We start from the raw sequence: 19,081 nt of genomic DNA on the forward strand, positions 1-19,081 counted from the left end.
CTAGCGTTTAAGGCACAAGAGTGTTTTCAGAGCCTTCTTCACGTCAGTATTCCCCAGGCAATTGATGAAGGGGTTCCACATGGGGGTGACCGTTGTGTACATCACCGAGCCTGCTGCAGTTGAGGCTGAACTTGGGCAGCAGTGGTATTGATGTACACACCTAGTCCTGTGCCATAAAATAGGGAAATGGCAGAGAGGTGAGTGGCACATGTGGAAAAGGCTTTATATTTCCCCTGAGTTGACAAGATGGCACGGATGGAGGAGATGATCTTGGAGTAGGAGTACAGGATCTCAGACAGGGGAACAACCAACAGCAGCACAGTTGCAAAATCCATCATGAGGTCATTGAGAAAGATGTCAGAACAAGCTCTGTGGACCACCTGATTCAACTCACAGAAAAAGTGAGGGATTTCCAGGTGTGTGCAGAGGCTCAGTCTCAGCACTGTTAAGCTCTGAAGAAGGCCATTAAGAACACTGACTTAGGCAGGGATTCATGATGACCATGTAGTGCAGGGGGTGACAGATGGCCACAAATCGGTCATAGGCCATCATGGTCAGGAGAATGTCATCCATTGCTACAAAGGTATTGAAGAAGAACATCTGTGTGATGCAGCCTGCATAGTCGATGACTTGGCTATGCGTATGGATGTTCTCCAGCATCTTGGGGATGGTGTTGGAGGTGAAGCAGACATCCACCATGGACAGGTTCGCAAGGAAGAAGTACATGGGTGTATGGAGCTGTGGGTCTGAGAGGATTGCTAGGATGATGAGCAGTTTTCCACTGACAGTGACCAGGTACATGGTGAGGAACAGGCCAAAAGTCAGAGGATGTGGGGGGGTGGAGCACTGAGAATCCCAGAAGAAGGAATTCTGAAAGCTGAATTTGATTTCTCATTTACATGTGGTGCAGAACACTACCAGGAAGAAGTAGTTGAACCTGAATCATATTCATACAAATTTGACCTAATGAACAGAGCATAAAATCAAAATGCATGTTTTTCATTTTGAATGTAACTTCTGCATTTGGAGATGGCTCAATTTCCATTTGGTCTTTCCAGTGCAATCATTAAGAATTCAATCCCAAATGCATTCTGCCCTATGGCAGCAAATATTTCTCACATTGACTGAGCTATTCTTTGAGCACTTGATAAATATATATCATCACTCATTATACACTCAGCATTGATTTTCCAATTACATGGATGAGTCAGAAACCTGGGGAAGATACTCTGTATAATATATGCTTCCACATATCATAATAAACAATGGGATTCAATTCTGATTATGAAAGATAAAATGTATTTCAGTCAAATCATGCAACTGAAGGCAGAAGTGACATGTCTTTGAGTAAATATATGTCTGTCTGACTTAGTCTAATTTTGCAGAACCTAATTTCTGTAGATTCAATAACAGTGGGTTTGGAATTGAGAATGAGTTACTGGTTTTGGCAACAGGAAAGTATAAACTTTCACAGATTCTCTTCAATTATAATAAGAGGGTCCATCAAATGTCTTGCAAAATGCAGCTAACAGATTAATTTACATTTGTGCACACATTAATCAAAATAGGTTTCTCCAAATTTTGATGATCCCTCATATTATGGATCAAGACATTTTTGCACCAGATATTTTGACCATAAAAATCTACTTCTAGGGCCCGGCGCCATGGCCTAGCGGCTAAAGTCCTCGCCTTGCACGCCCAGGATCCCATATGGGTGACAGTTCTAATCCCGGCAGCTCCACTTCCCATCCAGCTCCCTGCTTGTGGCCTGGGAAACCAGTTGAGGATGGCCCAAAACTTTGGGACCCTGCACCTGCTGTGGGAGACCTGGAAGAGGTTCCTGGTTGCCGGCTTTGGTTCAGTGTAGCACCAGCTGTTGAGGTCACTTGGGGAGTGAATCATTGGATGGAAGATCTTCCTTTCTGTCTCTCCTCATCTCTGTATATCTGACTTTGTAATAAAAATAATAAATAAATCTTTAAAAAAACACTTCTAAATACATTTTCGACTGTATTGAAACACGCTCAAGGACACATGAAAGAACTCCATGGCAGAAAAATGTTGCCATAATTGGCAAATCTTTGTAGGTAATAAGACAACAAAGACAGGAATAAAATTTTGTATCATAAGAGCACACTAAGAAATCACTAATATTGAAGGAGAAAATCAGAATGGCTGGAAAATTTAGAGTGTATCCACCTCACAGGTGGTGTAATAACTATCAAGTGAGTGTCTGATAGAGCTCTTCCTACTGCATCATTAAGTTAACGTTGAGGCATGGGAGAATGCAGTGTGAGAGCAGAGAGAAGACTATTACATGCGTGTGTTCCAGCAGCTGCTACTCTCAAGATTTCCACACTAGTGTTTCCCCTCTCCTGGCCCTTTCCTGTTAGTATGGGGACAGTCAGTTACACAAACTCTTTACTGCCTGAATGGACAAGGTGGTGACTCAAACTGCAGAGGCTGTTCCAGGGCCATGAGTTGTAATCTTCTCTCCTCTAATGAGTTTTGAGTGGTGAATAACCAAGCACACTTGCACCATAAAACAGTTGCAGCCTCACTCCACCATGTATCCCTGCACACAGAAAAACAGCCCTCCTCTACTACAGATCTGCAGATGCTGCAAAGTTGGCTATGTGCACTCTAAACAACTAATGCCTATCATGTTTTATTATACGTAGTCTTTTCTTACCCTCATTTCTTCATCAGTAATGACCATTGCTCTATGAGATCCAACAATTTCTAGCCATTTGATAATTATTTATAAATCCTTTCATTAGCTAAGTATAGCAATCATACCCATGCCTGTTTGGTGTGTTAGCATGGATAGCAAAACTTCTGGATGACTCCAGCAAAAGTTCTCTGTTTGAACAATCTGGAACCGCTCCTGCAGTGTCTGCCAAGCGCACCTTCATGGCACCTGTGGGTGGAAGATTACTTTATAGATGCTCAAATTCCTCCCTGGATTGTGGATGGAGGATAGTGGATGGTGGATGTTGGAGACACAGCAGAGGGAAGGAGGGAAGCTCTGGTCCCACACCCAGACTCAGGACACCAAATGCAACATGTAGGCTGCTTTTAGCCCAAGGTTGCACAGACTGAGGGACCAGAGCAGAGGAGCTACTTAGAGCTCCTGGCCAAGAGAACATGATGGGCTCAGAAGAATCCTTCTCTTTCTCCTGCTCTGTGTCAAACACAAATAGCTGCCCTTTATCTCTTCACCTTAAAATGTTTTGCTTAGTGAGAAGAGCCAGTTCCCTAAACAATTACCATGTGTTTATCCTAGTATGTTTTAATTAATGCTGAATACACAAAAACCTAGACATAAAAGAAGCATCTTGAGATTTGATACTTGTTTTACTCCTGACAAATTGTGATTCATCTAATAAATTTTCTGGGTGAAATTTATGAAATTTAGTAAAATCAAACGTATAGAAACATATTTCATATATACTTTTGGAGGTGAAGAGTTTATTTGCTGGGTTAAAAAAAACATGGAAAATCTCACGTCCCCTAAAAATAGTCAACATTCTCTGTATTTTTGAAGTAATATTGGGAGTAGATTCAAAAACATAAAACAAGGTTCATGATGTAAGGCCTATTTTTGTCAAGTGCAAACCCATACTTATTCAGATACAAAAAAGAAAGTACTAATTCCACACCACACTCAGATAGGATTAAGCTCTTGTAACTGTAGTCATACAGATTACATATTACACACACACACAAACACACACAAAAAGAGTACTTCAAAAAGTTTATGTAAATGTGAAATGTGATGACAGGTTTTTGTGGCTTGCATTATGACAGTGCAGTCCACCACTGTAGTAGCCACTCAAGACCAAGCTGCTTTGCCTCCATCTAACTCCCAGCCAGCACACATAGATGGCAGGCAGGTTTTGTTCCAAGATCTTGAGTCCACCATACCCCATGTGGGACACACAGGTGGAATTTGCGTTCCTGGGTACACCCTTGCCCGCTGAGACATTTTGGGTAGTGAAACAGCATAAGTTAGAACATCCTTTCAGTCTGTAACTCTTTCTGTTGGTCATTTTGCACCTCCCTCTATCCTCCAACTAAATCAGTTACGTTAGCTCAGTCTGAGCATTCAGGACCTGTGACCAGCACTCACAGCGGCAGAGGTACATCATGGAAATGTTACAGGTCTAATACAGGCTGGAAGAAGAGACTACATTGTGGGGAGTGGCCAAACCCACGTGTATGTTAGGCGATCACAAGCTGGCGGCTGGCAGAGGGGCAGGGTGTGATTTGTCCCGCCTGTAGACAAACCGGAAGTCACAGGGATATGCTAATGCTCCCCCCACCCCCATGGGATTGCTGGCCTATCAGATAGCGCCAAGTGAACCCACGTGATAAGTGATTGGTGGAGATCTGTATATAAACAGTCTATTTTCGGCAATAAACCCCTCTGTTAGTTCGCCTTTCCCTTTTTGTTTGTTCGCCCTTCTTGTCCTTCGGTTTTTCGTTCGCTCGTTTGTGCGATTTTTCCTGTATTCCTTTGCTGTGTGTGCCAGTTGCAGTGGTTGTTCTCATTTTTCCAGAACCTCGAGATTCCTTGTCATTTTAGTGTCAGTGCAGGACAGCGACACTACATCTCAGCAGATGAATTCTGAAAGACAGTCACCACAGCCACACACAGAACCTAAAATGAACGTCAGAAACATAACCAAAGACATACAGCTGACTTGAGAAGCAGTGGAGCATGAGTCTCCATTGCACCATTTCATACTCTCACATCATATTAAACTCTTATTGTTGAATGGCTCTTTTTGTACCAAAGAATAACATATACAATAATCAAGGCAAACAGAACAGAACAAGGTCATAGCAGTCTGGGGAAATTTACTGTGACATTGGTTCCCATTTCTGAAGATAATATTTATAAGCAATATGTTCCTGTAATTAATTTCTACTGTTTTATTACTGTCATGAAATGGAGGCTGCCTGCTAGGGAATCAGAAACATTGAAAAACACACACATTGCAGCAAGAACATGTGATATCCTGACACACAACTGGATGAGCATTCAAGTTCTATGTGAATTCAGGCTATTGCAAAGTTCCCTGAACCTGAATGGGCAATTGAATGGATGGTGTCCATGTGGTTGCCTTGGCTTCTGCATTCCTCACCTGGAGGGGCTGTGCCAAATTCAGAAAGGACAGGAAGTCACCTCCAGGCCAGGCAAGGAGGCAAGATCAGAGATCTCTCTGGAACTTTTCAAGTAGGAGCAGGAAGAAACTTCAAGGAAAAGGTACATTCACCAACCATTCACCAAATCCAAACCGTTATATCTGAACCACAAGACCTTTTCAGCACGAAGTACTTGGACAAAGGAGGGCAGGATACTGTCACACAAACAATCTAGGATGGAAAATGATTCTTCATTTATTGTGCTGTTTTGTTGATTTTTATCCATGGCAAGCAATTTGTTTACATGGGACATTCATGGGCGATGAGACAGGGATGAGAGTTTTTGGAGTAACAGAGTCTCATTTTTCTCGGTATGTCTGAGAATACAGATCGCACACTGTGTTCCACGAGAAAGATCCTAGACTGGAAGGAAACCACAGATGACTCACACATTACACTCTGGTACCAAAGTCTTTGCTGTTTGGTTGTAGGATGCAGATAGGAATGGTGGACAAAGGTCAGAGTTTCATCCTGCTCTAAAATGGCATACATGGCATCCCATCTGAGAAATCACACATTTGAATACCTAACATTCCATGTGAAAATTCACTGTCTTATCTCTCAAAGACAGGGTCCACAGCTACCAAGTGCACCATTTCTTACATAGAAATGCTTATCCTATTTCTAACACTTTGAAGGGATATCAGCATAGAAATGATGAACCAATGAGTGTTGCTAGGAGTTCCTGGGAATGAAGGGCTTTGCTGTTCTCTACAAAAGAACTATGCTGGGGGTCTTTCCCTGGCACATCTGTTTTGTGCTATTGACTGTTATTGGTGATGCTTTCCTGGAGTGATGATGTAAGTGTGCTACATATTGCTCTGCAGACAAGTGAGTCAAGATTGCATGCATCCCCTGAGTTATTTCCTAAAATGCATGTGATCATAATCATCATGATCATCATGCATGTGTATCATCATCCAAGTAACGGCAAAGATAATACAAGTCAAAAAGCTGAACAAGATTCTTATAAGAGTAAAATCCTGGCATCTGTACCATTTTTACTTTTTACTTTTCACAAAAAAATTGTGCTATCGCAGAACCAATGATTGAAGGCTTCTCAACACATTTTGTATTCATGGAGACAAAGAAATAAATGAATGCCATCGTTGTTCTCAGGTGCTGTGTTTTTGCTGTTCTGCACAAGATAGGACCCCTAGTGTCCAGCAGGCATTTCATAAATAAAATTCTAAGAAATAAGACATATCCCTGCATGCTCTCCCTTTTCTTCATTTTTAATTTCATTCCTTACAACCATGCAATTTCAAGCTTTTAATCACAATCTTAATGGTTAGACAAAAGCAGAAAGACTGCTGCTTACAAGCATATTGGCAAGGGTTAATACAATAATCAAGTCACAAGATACCAGTTTCATTCCTATATATCGTGGTTTATCTGTGTGTATTCTATATTAGCTGTGACATACAAGGAAAAGCATGAAATATATATGATTTTTTTGATGTGGTTTGGTTGCAAATAAGCATCTAACGCTTTTATAATAATGATTCTTAATTGCATGTTATCTAAAAAATAAATTAGTAAAATAAGAAAGAGAATATTAAATAGTATCATATGATGTCATATGATAAGAAATTATACCATGAGATTTGTCAAATTTTCAGTTCTGCACACTTAACTTCATGCAGGTCAGGGGCAAGTGTAATACTTATGTTAATTAAGATTCCCATCAACACTGCATGTGGCATACAAATGCAATGGAATACCACCCAGACATCCAAAGAATGGAATCTTATCTTTTTATACTAAATTTGGTGAACTGGAGATCATTATCCATACTGAAAAAGGCCAATTCCCAAAAACAAAAATTTGTGTGGTTGTTAAAAAAGGATTTTTAAAAAGTAAAGAATTTAATTACAAAAAGTAGTATGACCAGCATAAAAATACACATGGATTTAAAAGTTTTACCATGTACATTATTACCACATGAACATCAATATCTCCATGAAATTTTTGTGCCCTCGTATTTCTGGAAAAATGAAGATGGGAAAAAGGAGAAATCAGAAGGAAAGTTTGTTGACCTACCAGGAATAATGCACATTGCAATGCATTTGCAGTGTACACAAAGGAATGATGATGATGATGATTATTATTATTATTATTATTATTATTATTAAAAGCAAGACAGTGAACTGGACAAGCAAGCACTGCTTCTCCCTCTGGTAATTGCATCACAGTGTCTGACTCTGAGTCTTGAGACATGAAGTAACTGACACTGGTCAGCCCCAAGGCCATGGGTTCCAATATTCTTTTAGAATAACACTATTTACAGAGCCTTCTTCATGTCTCCATTTATCAGACTGTAGATGAAGGGGTTCAGCATGGGTGTGACCACCGTGTATGTCACCAAGGCCATGGCAGAGGAAGGTGAATTATGGCTAATAGAAGAACTAACATACACACATAAACCTGTGCCATAAAATAGAAAAAATACAGAGGTGAGAGGTACAGGTGAAAAAGGCTTTATACTTGCCTTGAGCTGACAAAATAGCACAGATGGAGTACATGATCTTGGAATAGGAGTACAGGATTGCAGTCAGGGAACTTCCTGCCAGCAGCACAGCTGCTAAGTATATTATGAGATTATTGAGAAAGGTGTCAAAACAGGCTCTGTGGACCACCTGATTCAACTCACTAAAAAGGTGAGGGATTTCCATGTGTGTGCTGAAGCTCAGGTTCAGTACCAGTAAGCTGTGTAGCCGTGCAAGGAGGACACTCATGGTTTAGAACAACAGAACGTCTTGCACACAGAGCCGGAGATTCATGATGACCGTGTAGTGCAGGGGGTGACAGATGGCCACAAATCGGTCATAGACCATCATGGTCAGAAGAAAGGCATCCAGGCCTCCAAATAGCATAAAGAAGAACATCTGTGTGATGCAGTCTGCATAGCTGATGCTTTTGTTCTGTATCTGGATTTTCACCAGCATCTTCAGGATGGTGATGGATGTCAAGTAGATGTTGACCAAGGACAAGTTGGAGAGGAAGAATTACATGGGCATGTGGAGGATCAGGTCTGAGAGGAAGGCCGGGTTAATGAGTAGGTTTCCAATTACAGTACAGGTAATGGAAAGGAAAAGTCCAAAGATGAGAGGCTGCAGTGCTGGGTCTTCTGAGAGTCCCAGGAAAAGAAATTCCACAACCCATGTATGGTTCCTTGGTTCCATGTTGGCAATGTGACTACCTGTGGGAGATAGAAAAGGACAGAGGTGAATGCTGGATGTCCTGTGGGAACATCATCAATTTTTTTTTAATGGGTCCCTCCAGCATCCCTATGCTCCTTCTGATGAAAACTTCCTCTCTGATGAGCCTCACTTATTTCTGATACTGTGCACCTGCACCTATGAGTTTCATTCATGCACTTGAGAATGCATATTCCCCCCTCATCATGCTCCTAGCACCATTTCAAGAATGTGTGAGCAGCGCTGAGAACCAAATGTCCTTAATCCTGAAGACCGAATGTAAACCAAGAGAAATCATGTAATACATCACATCATGCTGATGTATGCTTGGAGGAAAGCAGCAAATTTTAAACCAGGGGAGATAAATAAGGTTGCACTACCCATGTCTCAGGTTAGAAAAACCCAGCAAACAATGTGTCATTTGAACAAAGATGAAGATCTTAAGGAACATAAAGCAGGTGCACAACATTTTCTTGGAAATGGTGTGTCTGGCAAAAGATATGCGCCAAGCTGATAAACTGTGGAGGGGCTCATTTCAGGTGAATAAGACATCTGTGGAAGATTTTTCACAACAGGAATGAGCAGTAGGGGAATGTTGACATGGATCAGAGAATATTAAGGCAAGAGGTAGTCTCATCCTCCTGATACTTCAAGATGGAGGGAGTACTTTTGTCCAATGTCACTGCATTTGATCTTTCTCTGATGAGCTATGAACGCCATTCTTGAAGTGGAAAGGGTACTGCTCTTTGTCCACTTCTGCTTGTGTGTTCTAGCTACTGTATTATGTGTGAACTTTTAGGATACAGGTGCTCTTGATTTACAACATGCCGTTTTTAACCAAAAAGTGTCATAATGTCAAATATACGTTAAAAGACAGAAGACCCTGAAAACTGTTTTTTAGCAGCTTGCATTGGTAGATGGGGATTGCACAGCCCTGTGAGATCCATGGCTCACTTCAAAATGGCCACAAATGGGGCCCGGCACAGTGGCACAAGTGGTAAAAGGTCCTCGCCTTGCACGCCTGGAATCCCTTATGGGCGCCAGTTCTATCCCAGCAGCCCCGCTTCCCTTCCAGCTCCCCGACTTTGGCCCAGGAAAGCAGCCGAGAACGGCCCAGAGCTTTGGGACCCTGCACCCGCGTGGGAGACCCGGAGGAGGCTCCTGGCTTCGGATCTGCATAGCATGGGCCGTTGTGCTCACTTGGGGAGTGATTCATCGGATGGAAGATCTTCCTCTCTGTCTCTCCTCTCTGTATATCCACCTTTCAAATAATAATAAAAATAAATATTTTTTTAAAAAATGGCCACAAATGAAAAAATGCACAACCTTGTGAAACTCTCAGCATTCAAAGTACAGTTTTGTTATTTCAGCATGAGAAAGTCAGTAATCATGACCTTGAACCAGTGCAAGCTGGAGACTGTGTGATGAGCCTAAGTGCCCATTTTCACTTACTGTCATTGCTAACCACCTCCACATTTGTACACACACACACACACACACACACACACACACACACACACACACACACTAATATTTATGTGCATACAAGGCATCTGGGAGCATCAGAAAGTTAGTGGAAATTCCCACTGTCTCTTACTCCTGTTTTTCTTCCATCTCCTTCAAGTCCCTGAGGCATGTAGTGGATACCATGGTCTCCTTCATTTGGCACGAACACTCTACCCATTCCATCACATCACTGGAGAGAGCTCTGTGGGGCTGTCACTGTCACACTAACTGTCCCTATGGAGTTTGGATTTCACCCATAACTTCAGTTTGTGATTCCCCTGCTGGCTACATTTCTGCATGTCCATAAGCTTACCTGTGCTGGAAGAATTATTTTTTTTTTTAGCATCCCTAATTAATCAAAGTGGTCCTAATGGGGATCTAACAAGATCAGGGAGCTCCTCAGAAAGAACATTAGCCCCCTATCGCCTATATCGTGTGCAAAGATCTTCTCCCACTCTGTGGGTTGCTTTTTTACTTTGTTGATTGTTTCCCTTGCTGTACAGAAGCTTCTTAGTTTGATGAGGTCCCATTTGTTTATTCTGTTCTCAACTGCTATTGCTTTTGGTGTCCTTCTTAGAAAGTTGGAACCTACTCCTAGGTCTTGCAGGGTATTTCCTACATTTTCCTGCAAGAGTTTGAAGGTTTCTGGATGTAGGTTTAGGTCTTTTATCCATGTAGATTGGATCTTGGTGTATGGTGATAGATGTGGGTCTATCTTTTTGTTTCTACAGGCTATCAGCCAGTTGTCCCAACAACATTTACTAAAGAGGCCTTCCCACTTGCTTGAGTTGTCATTGGTCTTTTTGTCAAAGATTAATTGGCTGTATTTGTGTGGGTTCTCTTTTGGTGCTTCTATTCTATTCCATTGATCTTCCTTTCTGTCTTTGTGCCAGTACCAGGCTGTTTTGATAACCACTGCTCTATAGTATGTCCAGAGGTCCGGGATTGTGATTCCCCCTGCTAACTTCTTATTTTTCAGGATGGTTCTAGCTATTCGTGGTTTTTTGTGTTTCCAGATGAACTTTTGAATCATTGTATCCAGTTCCGTGAAGAATGTTTTGGGCAATTTGATTGGAATTGCATTGAAAATGTATATTGCTTGTGGTAGTATAGACATTTTAATGATATTGATTTTGCCTATCCAGGAGCACGGGATGTTATTCCATCTTTTGAGGTTTTGTTCAATTTCCTTTTTAAATAGTTTGTAGTTTTCTTCGAATAGGTCTCCTACGCTTTTGGTTAAATTTATTCCGGATATACAAAGAACTTCAAAACAACCAAAAAACCAAAACAAACAAGCCACTCAAGAAATGGGCACGGGAAATGGGCAAACATTTCACAAAGGAACAAGTCCAAATGGCAAACAAACATATGAAAAAATGTTCCAGTTCCCTGGCAATAAGGGAAATCCAAATTAAGACATTGATGAGGTACCACCTAACACCAGTAAGATTGGCCCACATAAACAAGAATACCAACAACATTTGTTGGTGAGGATGCGGGGAAAAGGGAACCCTACTCCACTGCTGGTGGAGCTGCAAATTGGTACAGCCTCTATGGAAATCAGTCTGGAGAACACTCAAAACAACTCAAAATCTACATACCATATGACCCAGCAATAGCACTCCTAGGAATATATCCAAAACACCTGTTTTACGACAAACCAACATGCATCCCTATGTTCATTGCAGCACAATCAGTAATTGCAAAAACATGGAAGCATCCGAAATGCCCATCAGCAGAAGATTGGATAAGAAAGCTTTGGTTCATCTACTCCATGGAATACTACTCAGCTATTAAAAAAAACAAAATGCAGTTCTTTGTGGCTAAATGTTCCCAACTTTAAACTATAATGCTAAGGGAAATGAGTGAATCCCAAAAGATTAGATACCACATGTTCGCCTTGATTTAACCTGTAATTTTTGTATGGTTGTTTGTTATTTTTTGAACCTGTCATTGATACTGTCTCAACCCAGATGTTTCGAAGAATGGAACTTGCATTATTTTTAACATATTGTTTACCCAATACTATGTCAATTAATTCCATAATGTTGTATATTGATACTGAGGCCTTGTTGGGGCTTTTAACTGACCGGATCTTTACTCTGTTAGACCTATCTTCAGACCATAGAAGGTCTCCCCAAGAGGCCACTGAACTTATCTGGACAGTAAGACGCTGAACTTTATGCTAGGCATGTGTTTGCAAGCAATGAATCTCAACTGAACTTGAACTATGGTTATGCAACAAGGTGGAGGAATCCACCATGGGGGGAGGGGTATGGGAGGGGTGGGGGGAATCCCCAGTGCCTATAAAACTGTACTACATAATACAATGTAAGCAACAATAAAAAAAAAGAAACTATGCACATCAACACAGAGAAAAAAAAAAGATAAATTTGTGTGTGGGTGAAAAAAACTTCTGCAACCTGCATATATGAGGGTCTCCAAAAAGCTCGTGAAAATGAATACAGTAAAAATATGCATAGACTTCTAAGAATGTTTGTATAAAATAAACTTGTCTTTTCATTTAAAAAAAAAAAAAGAAAGAACATTAGAACTTTCACTGGTTTTGGCAACTTGCCTGGTCCAATTATATCTTCTTGATATCCAGCATGAAAAAAAAAAAAAAAGAAAGAAAGAAACAGCAGGTTGATTTTCAAGTGATGATATCCTCAAGGCATTAAGAAACATGCAGATTAAATGCTACTGCATGAGCTAATGAGCAAAGAGAATAAACCAGCCATTCACCAAAGTCAGCACACAAAGACCATCATAATTTGGCTTCTGTTTTTGTGTGTGTGTGTGTGTGTGTCAACCAAAATTATTTTCCTATATCTATAGCTTATTATTTGATAGTTGGTTTCTTTGATGTCTAATAAGGGAAGGCCTTCATTTTCCCTTTGAAACACATATTTATTATTCCATTATTCTGAGTCTCTCTCTTGTCTCATAAACCCATTGAGCATTCTCTCATCCTAGTTCTCATCTTTGCCCAACCTACACACAGTCTGTTATGCACACGTATTTACAGAAGTAGCCGTTTCTTGATTTTACAAGAAATAACATTCTCCATATGATGTGTCCCTCAACACATTATGTTACAGCCATTTCTTTAGGTATGTGATGTCTTTCCTTTGTTCATGCAAGGGCTAATGAGCAGTCGCCTTATTTGCTTTATTTCTCTATCAATCATGACATGGTCCAGGGAACAGGACTACATAACACAGAAACAGATTTGAAGTAAGGAAATGGCAAGAACAGGAGAAGAAATCAAATCAGTAAGATCCTCCAAAAATGTTTTAAACAAAAGAAAGTCTCCTGCATGAATTGCCTAGCAACAGTATAACATAAACATAGATTCATAAATCAGTGACTATGTGATCACAAAATATGGCATGGAATATTCTGGCATAGAGCAGATTCAAGGTCATAATTGATTGTCTTAAATAATAATTGACATTTAAATAATATGTGTATTTGTTTTTAATTCCTTACAAGTTTTATTTGTTTAAAATTATTAATTTAAAATATTTGGAAATTCAACAGATTTTCAAATATATAATATTCCCTTCCTATGTAGATATTCTATGCATATATAACAGACTTTCTTTACATCATGGATATTACCTCACATGAGGTGAGGTTCATGACAGCAAACATAAAATGAAGAGACTAAAGCAGAGTATAGACAATATTAATTCCATAACAAAATAGTGGTACAATTTGGATAGCAAAGTTAGAAAGGTTTCATAAGTTCTGGTACAGGTATCTCTCTAGCTGCAAAAAACATCGAGTGGGTCCACACTGCACATACTGTTAAATAGGATCACAAGAGTCAGAGACTTGAACTGTTGTCTCTGTAACAAGCTAAGCACCTCTGACAAGGCTGGCGTCTCTTATCACAGCTCTGCGACAGATCTAGCTCAAGGCATGCACCTGGGAAGGCAGCAGAAGCTGACCCCTGTCCTCATCTCCATGGGAGACCCAGATGGAGTTCCTGACTCCTGGGAAGGCAGCAGAAGTTGCTTCCAGTGCTTAGGTGTCTGCCCTCCACAAAGGAGACCCAGATGGAGTTTCTGGATGCTGAAAAAGTAACAGAAGCTGACCCTGGGGTTTAGATCCCTGTGATGCACATGGGAGACCCAGTTGGAGTCCCTTTTTCCTGGTTTTAGCCTGGCCAGACATGGGTATTGGAGTGGATGGAGGCACTCACTCTCTCCTTCTGTCTGTCATGCTTTCAAATGTTTAAAATGGTTACAGGGTACTATTCAACTGTCTTGTGCCTATTTTCATTTTTATATTTAGCACCAGCATCCTATTTTCAAGACACATTTAACAGTTCCATAGGGAGTCCATCTTTCATTTGGAAGTAGAGATGCATGTTACATTGCAGCTTCATATCTCAGTATGATAGTCTCTAATACACAGCTATTGTGCTTTTCTCTAAATGAAAAGTCATGAAACAAAATCAACACAGGAGCACAAATAGCAAATCTATGACAACAAATATAAAACAGAAGGCAAAACTTTGTACAACATTGGAATTTGAACACTGCTGGGTGTGTATCGATATTCTTTGATTGCCACTTGACCTTTTTCATGGTTTGAGTTACATTTGGCGCCTAGAATAAATTTAAAATTCTGAGCGTTATTTAGTTAGAAAAAAAGGAAATTCAGAAGTGTGATACCTAATTAAGGAAATCCACGAGAAATGGTTAGACTTTCTGAAACTGGTTGATCAAATATTCGAGATGACATTTTATTTAATCACTGATCCTTTTATACTCTCCCTATCATATTTCAGTGCAATCTACTTGTTAAGCAGTAGCACAAATAAGCCCATCAGGTAAGCATATGTGGAACCCCAAGAGGCCACTGAACTTATCTGGACAATAAGACGCTGAACTTTATGCTAGGCAGGTGTTTGCAAGCAATGAATCTCAACTGAACTTGAACTATGGTTATGCAACAAGGTGGAGGAATCCACCATGGGGGGAGGGGTATGGGAGGGGTGGGGGGGATCCCCAGCGCCTATAAAACTGTACTACATAATATAATGTAAGCAACAATAAAAAAAAAAAAAGAAATCTGAGGCAATATACTTCTCAGGGTCTAATAAGAACATCGTTTAATTTTTCATAAAATAATTACAAATAAAAGGAAATGTAATATTTTTAAATAAAATAATTGGATGGTATAAGAATTTACCAGTAGCCACAAGCACAGGGTACAACTAACCATGATATTCAACAAGTAAAACATTAAAGAAATCACAATTTCTCAGGAGTAGAAACAATAATCAAATTTCAAGATACTCTTTCCATTTCTACATAAGTTTTGCATTTATTGTTAACTATGACATATTATGGGAAACACATGATAATTGTCTTAGGGGAACTGGCTTGTCTCACTGAGCAAAACATTTTAAAGTGAGGAGCTAAATTGGCAGTTATTTAAGATTGCCTCAGAGGAGGAGAAACAGAAAGAGGATTCATCTGAGTCCATCATCATCTCTTGGGAAACATCCGCAAGAAAACAGCGTTCTTTCATGGCAATAGACACTCGGGTCCAGCAGGTGCTTAGAGGTTGGGGAACTGCCTAATGAGCAGGTGCCAGGAGCCATAAATAGCTCCTTTGCTGTGTTCTCTCAGACTGTGCAACCTTGGTTTAGAAGCAGCCTGCTTGTTGCCTTGGGAGAAGCAGCCTGATTTTTGCATTTGGGATCTGAGTCTGGCTCAGGGACCAGAGCTTCCCTTCTTCTGCCTCATCTGGGACCAAGCTTCAGTCTCCAGCATCCACCATCCACCATTCCTAAGCAGGTGAATCTGAACACAGCAGAAGTGGTCTCAGGCCATGGCCACAGAGTCACCCAGGAGCTGAGCTAAAACACCAGATCGCTCTGGGGTTCTTGATCATGTAATTAACTACTGAATACAAATGTTAGTGATTATCAAAGGGCAAAAAATGTTGGATGTCCTAGGGCAATGGTCAGTGTTAATGAAGAAATCAGGGCAAAAAAGGATCATCTCACAGAGATAATGAGAGGATTCAACTGCCCAGAGTACTTGGAGCCAACTTTGCAGCAACTTTCCCCTGGGGGAAAGGAGAAGCAATTTTCTTAGTGGACTGATGTGTAGTGCAGGGAGGTCTTATTCGTTTTCCAGGGAGAGAGAGATTGGTTGTTCCCCATTCAAAACTAATTAAGGAGGGAAAATGACAACCCCCTGGCCCTGGAACAGCTTCTTCAAACTGTGTTAAAACTCTCCTTCTTTGCTTTATGACTGACTGTACCTGTACTGAAAGAAAAGGCCCTGGTAGGGAGAAACATCTGCGTGGAAATACTAACAGGAGCAGCTACTGAAACACACACATCTTACAGTCCTCTCTCTACTCTCACATTGTAGCTCAGATGACTCAATGATAAAGATACAGTAAGACAGGCTCTATCAAAGACACCTGCTTCACAAATATTGCATCATCAGTTTGCTGGATATACTCAAGGCTTTCCAGTCACTTGCATTTTCACTTTTTCCTGCAATTTCAATTTCCTGATGTGCTTTCACGTGAGAGAGTTTTATTCCTGTCTTTATTATTATTTTATGTACAAAGATTGGCTGTTTTTGACAGCTTTTTTTCTGCAATTGAGTTCTTTGATATATACTTGGAGTGTTCTTCAATGCTAAAAAAGAATGTGTATTTAAAGGTAAGTTTGTTACGGTCCAAAACATCTGGAGCAAAAGTATTTTAAACCATACTTGTAAGAGGTAATCAAAATTTAAATGACTATTTTGCAAAACATATATACAAACATGAGTGCATCTGTTAGTTGGATTTTAAGACATTTTGATGTACATTCTTAGTAAAGTTTAAGAGAAATTATGAAAGATTGCATTTTTCTGTCGTCAAACCACAAACTCATCCTGAGTTGCAAAATCCACTGCAATTAAAATCTACAAAAAATATGCTTATTTGTTCATGCATTTATTTGGAAAATGTATAGTAAGTTGGTAAACACTGATGAATAGAAGGGGTCAAAAATATGTTATTAAATACAAGATGTGTTTGATCTTTTAGGGAAGGCCTGAGAGTGGAAAGAAATCCTTGGTCATTGATTTTACTGGGAAGCAGCTAAAGGGGACCTGAGCTATCTCCAAATGTAGGAGCTACATTCCGAACGGGAACGTATGCATTTTGGATTTGCACTTTGATATTTACATTCTTTTTGTATAAATATGCTTCAGGTTCAATCGCATCTTCCTGATAGTGATCTCAAATGCATGAAAGTGAGAAACCAAACTGAGCTTTCAGAATTCCTTCTCCTGGGATTCTCAGAGGACCCAGCACTGCAGCCTCTCATCTTTGGGCTCTTCCTCTCCATGTACCTGGTCACTGTAAGTCGGAACCTGCTCATTGTCCTGGCCATCCTCTCTGACACCAACCTCCACAAGCCAATGTACTTTTTCCTAGCTAAGCTGTCATTAAGAGATATAGACTTCACCTCCACCACTGTCCCCAAGATGCTGGTGAACATCAAGACACAGAGCAAATCCATCAGCTATGCAGGTTGCATCACACAGATGTTCTTCTTTCTGCTATTTGGAGGCCTGGATGACTTTCTTCTGACCGTGATGGCCTATGACCGATTTGTGGCCATCATTCACCCCCTGCACTACACGGTCATCATGAAATCCCAGCTCTGTGCGCAGCTGGTTCAGCTGTGCTGGGTCATTAGTGTTCTGAATGCCATTATTCAGAGCTTTCTGATCCTGAGGCTGAACTTCTGCACACATGTGGAAATCCAACACTTTTTTTGTGAGTTGAATCAGGAGGTCCACAGAGCCTGTTCTGACACCTTTCTCAATGACGGCATGATGAACTTTACAGCTGTGCTGCTGGCAGGTGGTCCCCTGTCTGGGATCCTATACTCTTACTCTAAGATTTTCTCCTCCATTCGTGCCATCTCATCAGGTCAGGGCAAGTATAAAGCCTTTTCCACCTGTACCTCTCATCTCTTCATTGTCTCCCTATTTTATGGCACCTTCATAGGAGTATACCTCAGTGCCAGTGCCGCCCCAAGTTCAGCCTCAACTGCAGCTGCCTCGGTGATGTACACAATTGTCACCCCCATGCTGAACCCCTTCATCTACAGCCTGAGGAACACAGATATGAAGAGAGCTCTGAAAAGAATGATGTTCCATAAAATATAGAAACCAACTGTATTGGGGCTGAGCAGTGTCACTGACTTCATGTTTCAAGCCTCAATGTTAGATATTGTGATGAATTTATCAGAGGAGGAAGCAGAGCTTGATATTCTGTTCTCTGTTTTGTTTCTATTGTTGTTGTTGTTATTATTATTACTATTATTCATTCCTCTGGGTACACTACAAATGAATGACCCATGCATTGCAATGCTTTTTATCTGGTGTGTCAACACTTTCTTTCTGATTTTTCCTTTTTCCCATCTTTATTGTAAATATTGCTTCAGAAAATCAAGTGGACTCGAAAATTTCATGCAAAATGTGAGTCAATGAGGGTAGTTTATGTGCTATATGACTTTTAACTCCAAATGTATCTTTTAGAGTGACTACATATTTTTATAATGCATTCATGTATTTTTAAATTCTATTGAACTACCACATCTATTTGCTTTTGGAATGACCTTTTTTGGTTTGCATACTGATATCCATTTGCACCAAATTTAATGCAGAAAAATAAGATTTCATTCTTTTGATGGCTACGTGTTATTCCATTTATGTGTACCACATGCTCTGTTGATGGGAATCTTTGATAGCATAGTCTTACGCATATTCTGTGAAGTGCACGAGGATAATTGTGTAATTGGAGTGTCCACATTTCTCATGATATAGTTTCTTTTTTTTTAAAAGATTTATTTTTATTATTTTTTTATTGGAAAGGCGGATATACAGAGAGGAGAGACAGAGAGGAAGATCTTCCATCCAATGATTCAACCCCCAAGTGAGCGCAACGGGCAGAGGCTATGCAGATCCGAAGCCAGGAGCCTCCTCTGGGTCTCCCAAGCGGGTGTAGGGGCCCAAGGCTTTGGGCCGTCCTCGACTGCTTTCCAGGGCCACAGGCAGGGAGCTGGAAGGGAAACGGGGTTGCTGGGATAGAACTGGCGCCCATATGGGATCCCAGGCGTGTAA

At 40.5% G+C, this 19,081-nt stretch overlaps 1 protein-coding gene and 2 pseudogenes across 1 annotated transcript; 1 reads left to right on the forward strand and 2 right to left on the reverse strand.

Annotated features, from left to right (window-relative positions):
* Window positions 1-2,719, reverse strand: LOC121149988 (annotated as a pseudogene).
* Window positions 2,720-7,495: 4,776 nt separating this feature from the next.
* On the reverse strand, window positions 7,496-8,210 carry LOC121149989 (annotated as a pseudogene).
* An 8,984-nt stretch (window positions 8,211-17,194) lies between these two features.
* On the forward strand, window positions 17,195-18,124 carry LOC121149980 (olfactory receptor 7A10-like). The gene has a single exon (XM_040970611.1). It carries the CDS (start codon window positions 17,195-17,197, stop codon window positions 18,122-18,124), a length of 930 nt encoding a protein of 309 aa, XP_040826545.1.
* The last annotated feature ends 957 nt before the right edge of the window (window positions 18,125-19,081 follow it).

This window comes from Ochotona curzoniae, unplaced genomic scaffold (assembly GCF_017591425.1).
Source record: "Ochotona curzoniae isolate NIBS_2020 unplaced genomic scaffold, NIBS_Ocur_1.0 scaffold_4921, whole genome shotgun sequence".
NCBI lineage: Eukaryota > Metazoa > Chordata > Mammalia > Lagomorpha > Ochotonidae > Ochotona > Ochotona curzoniae.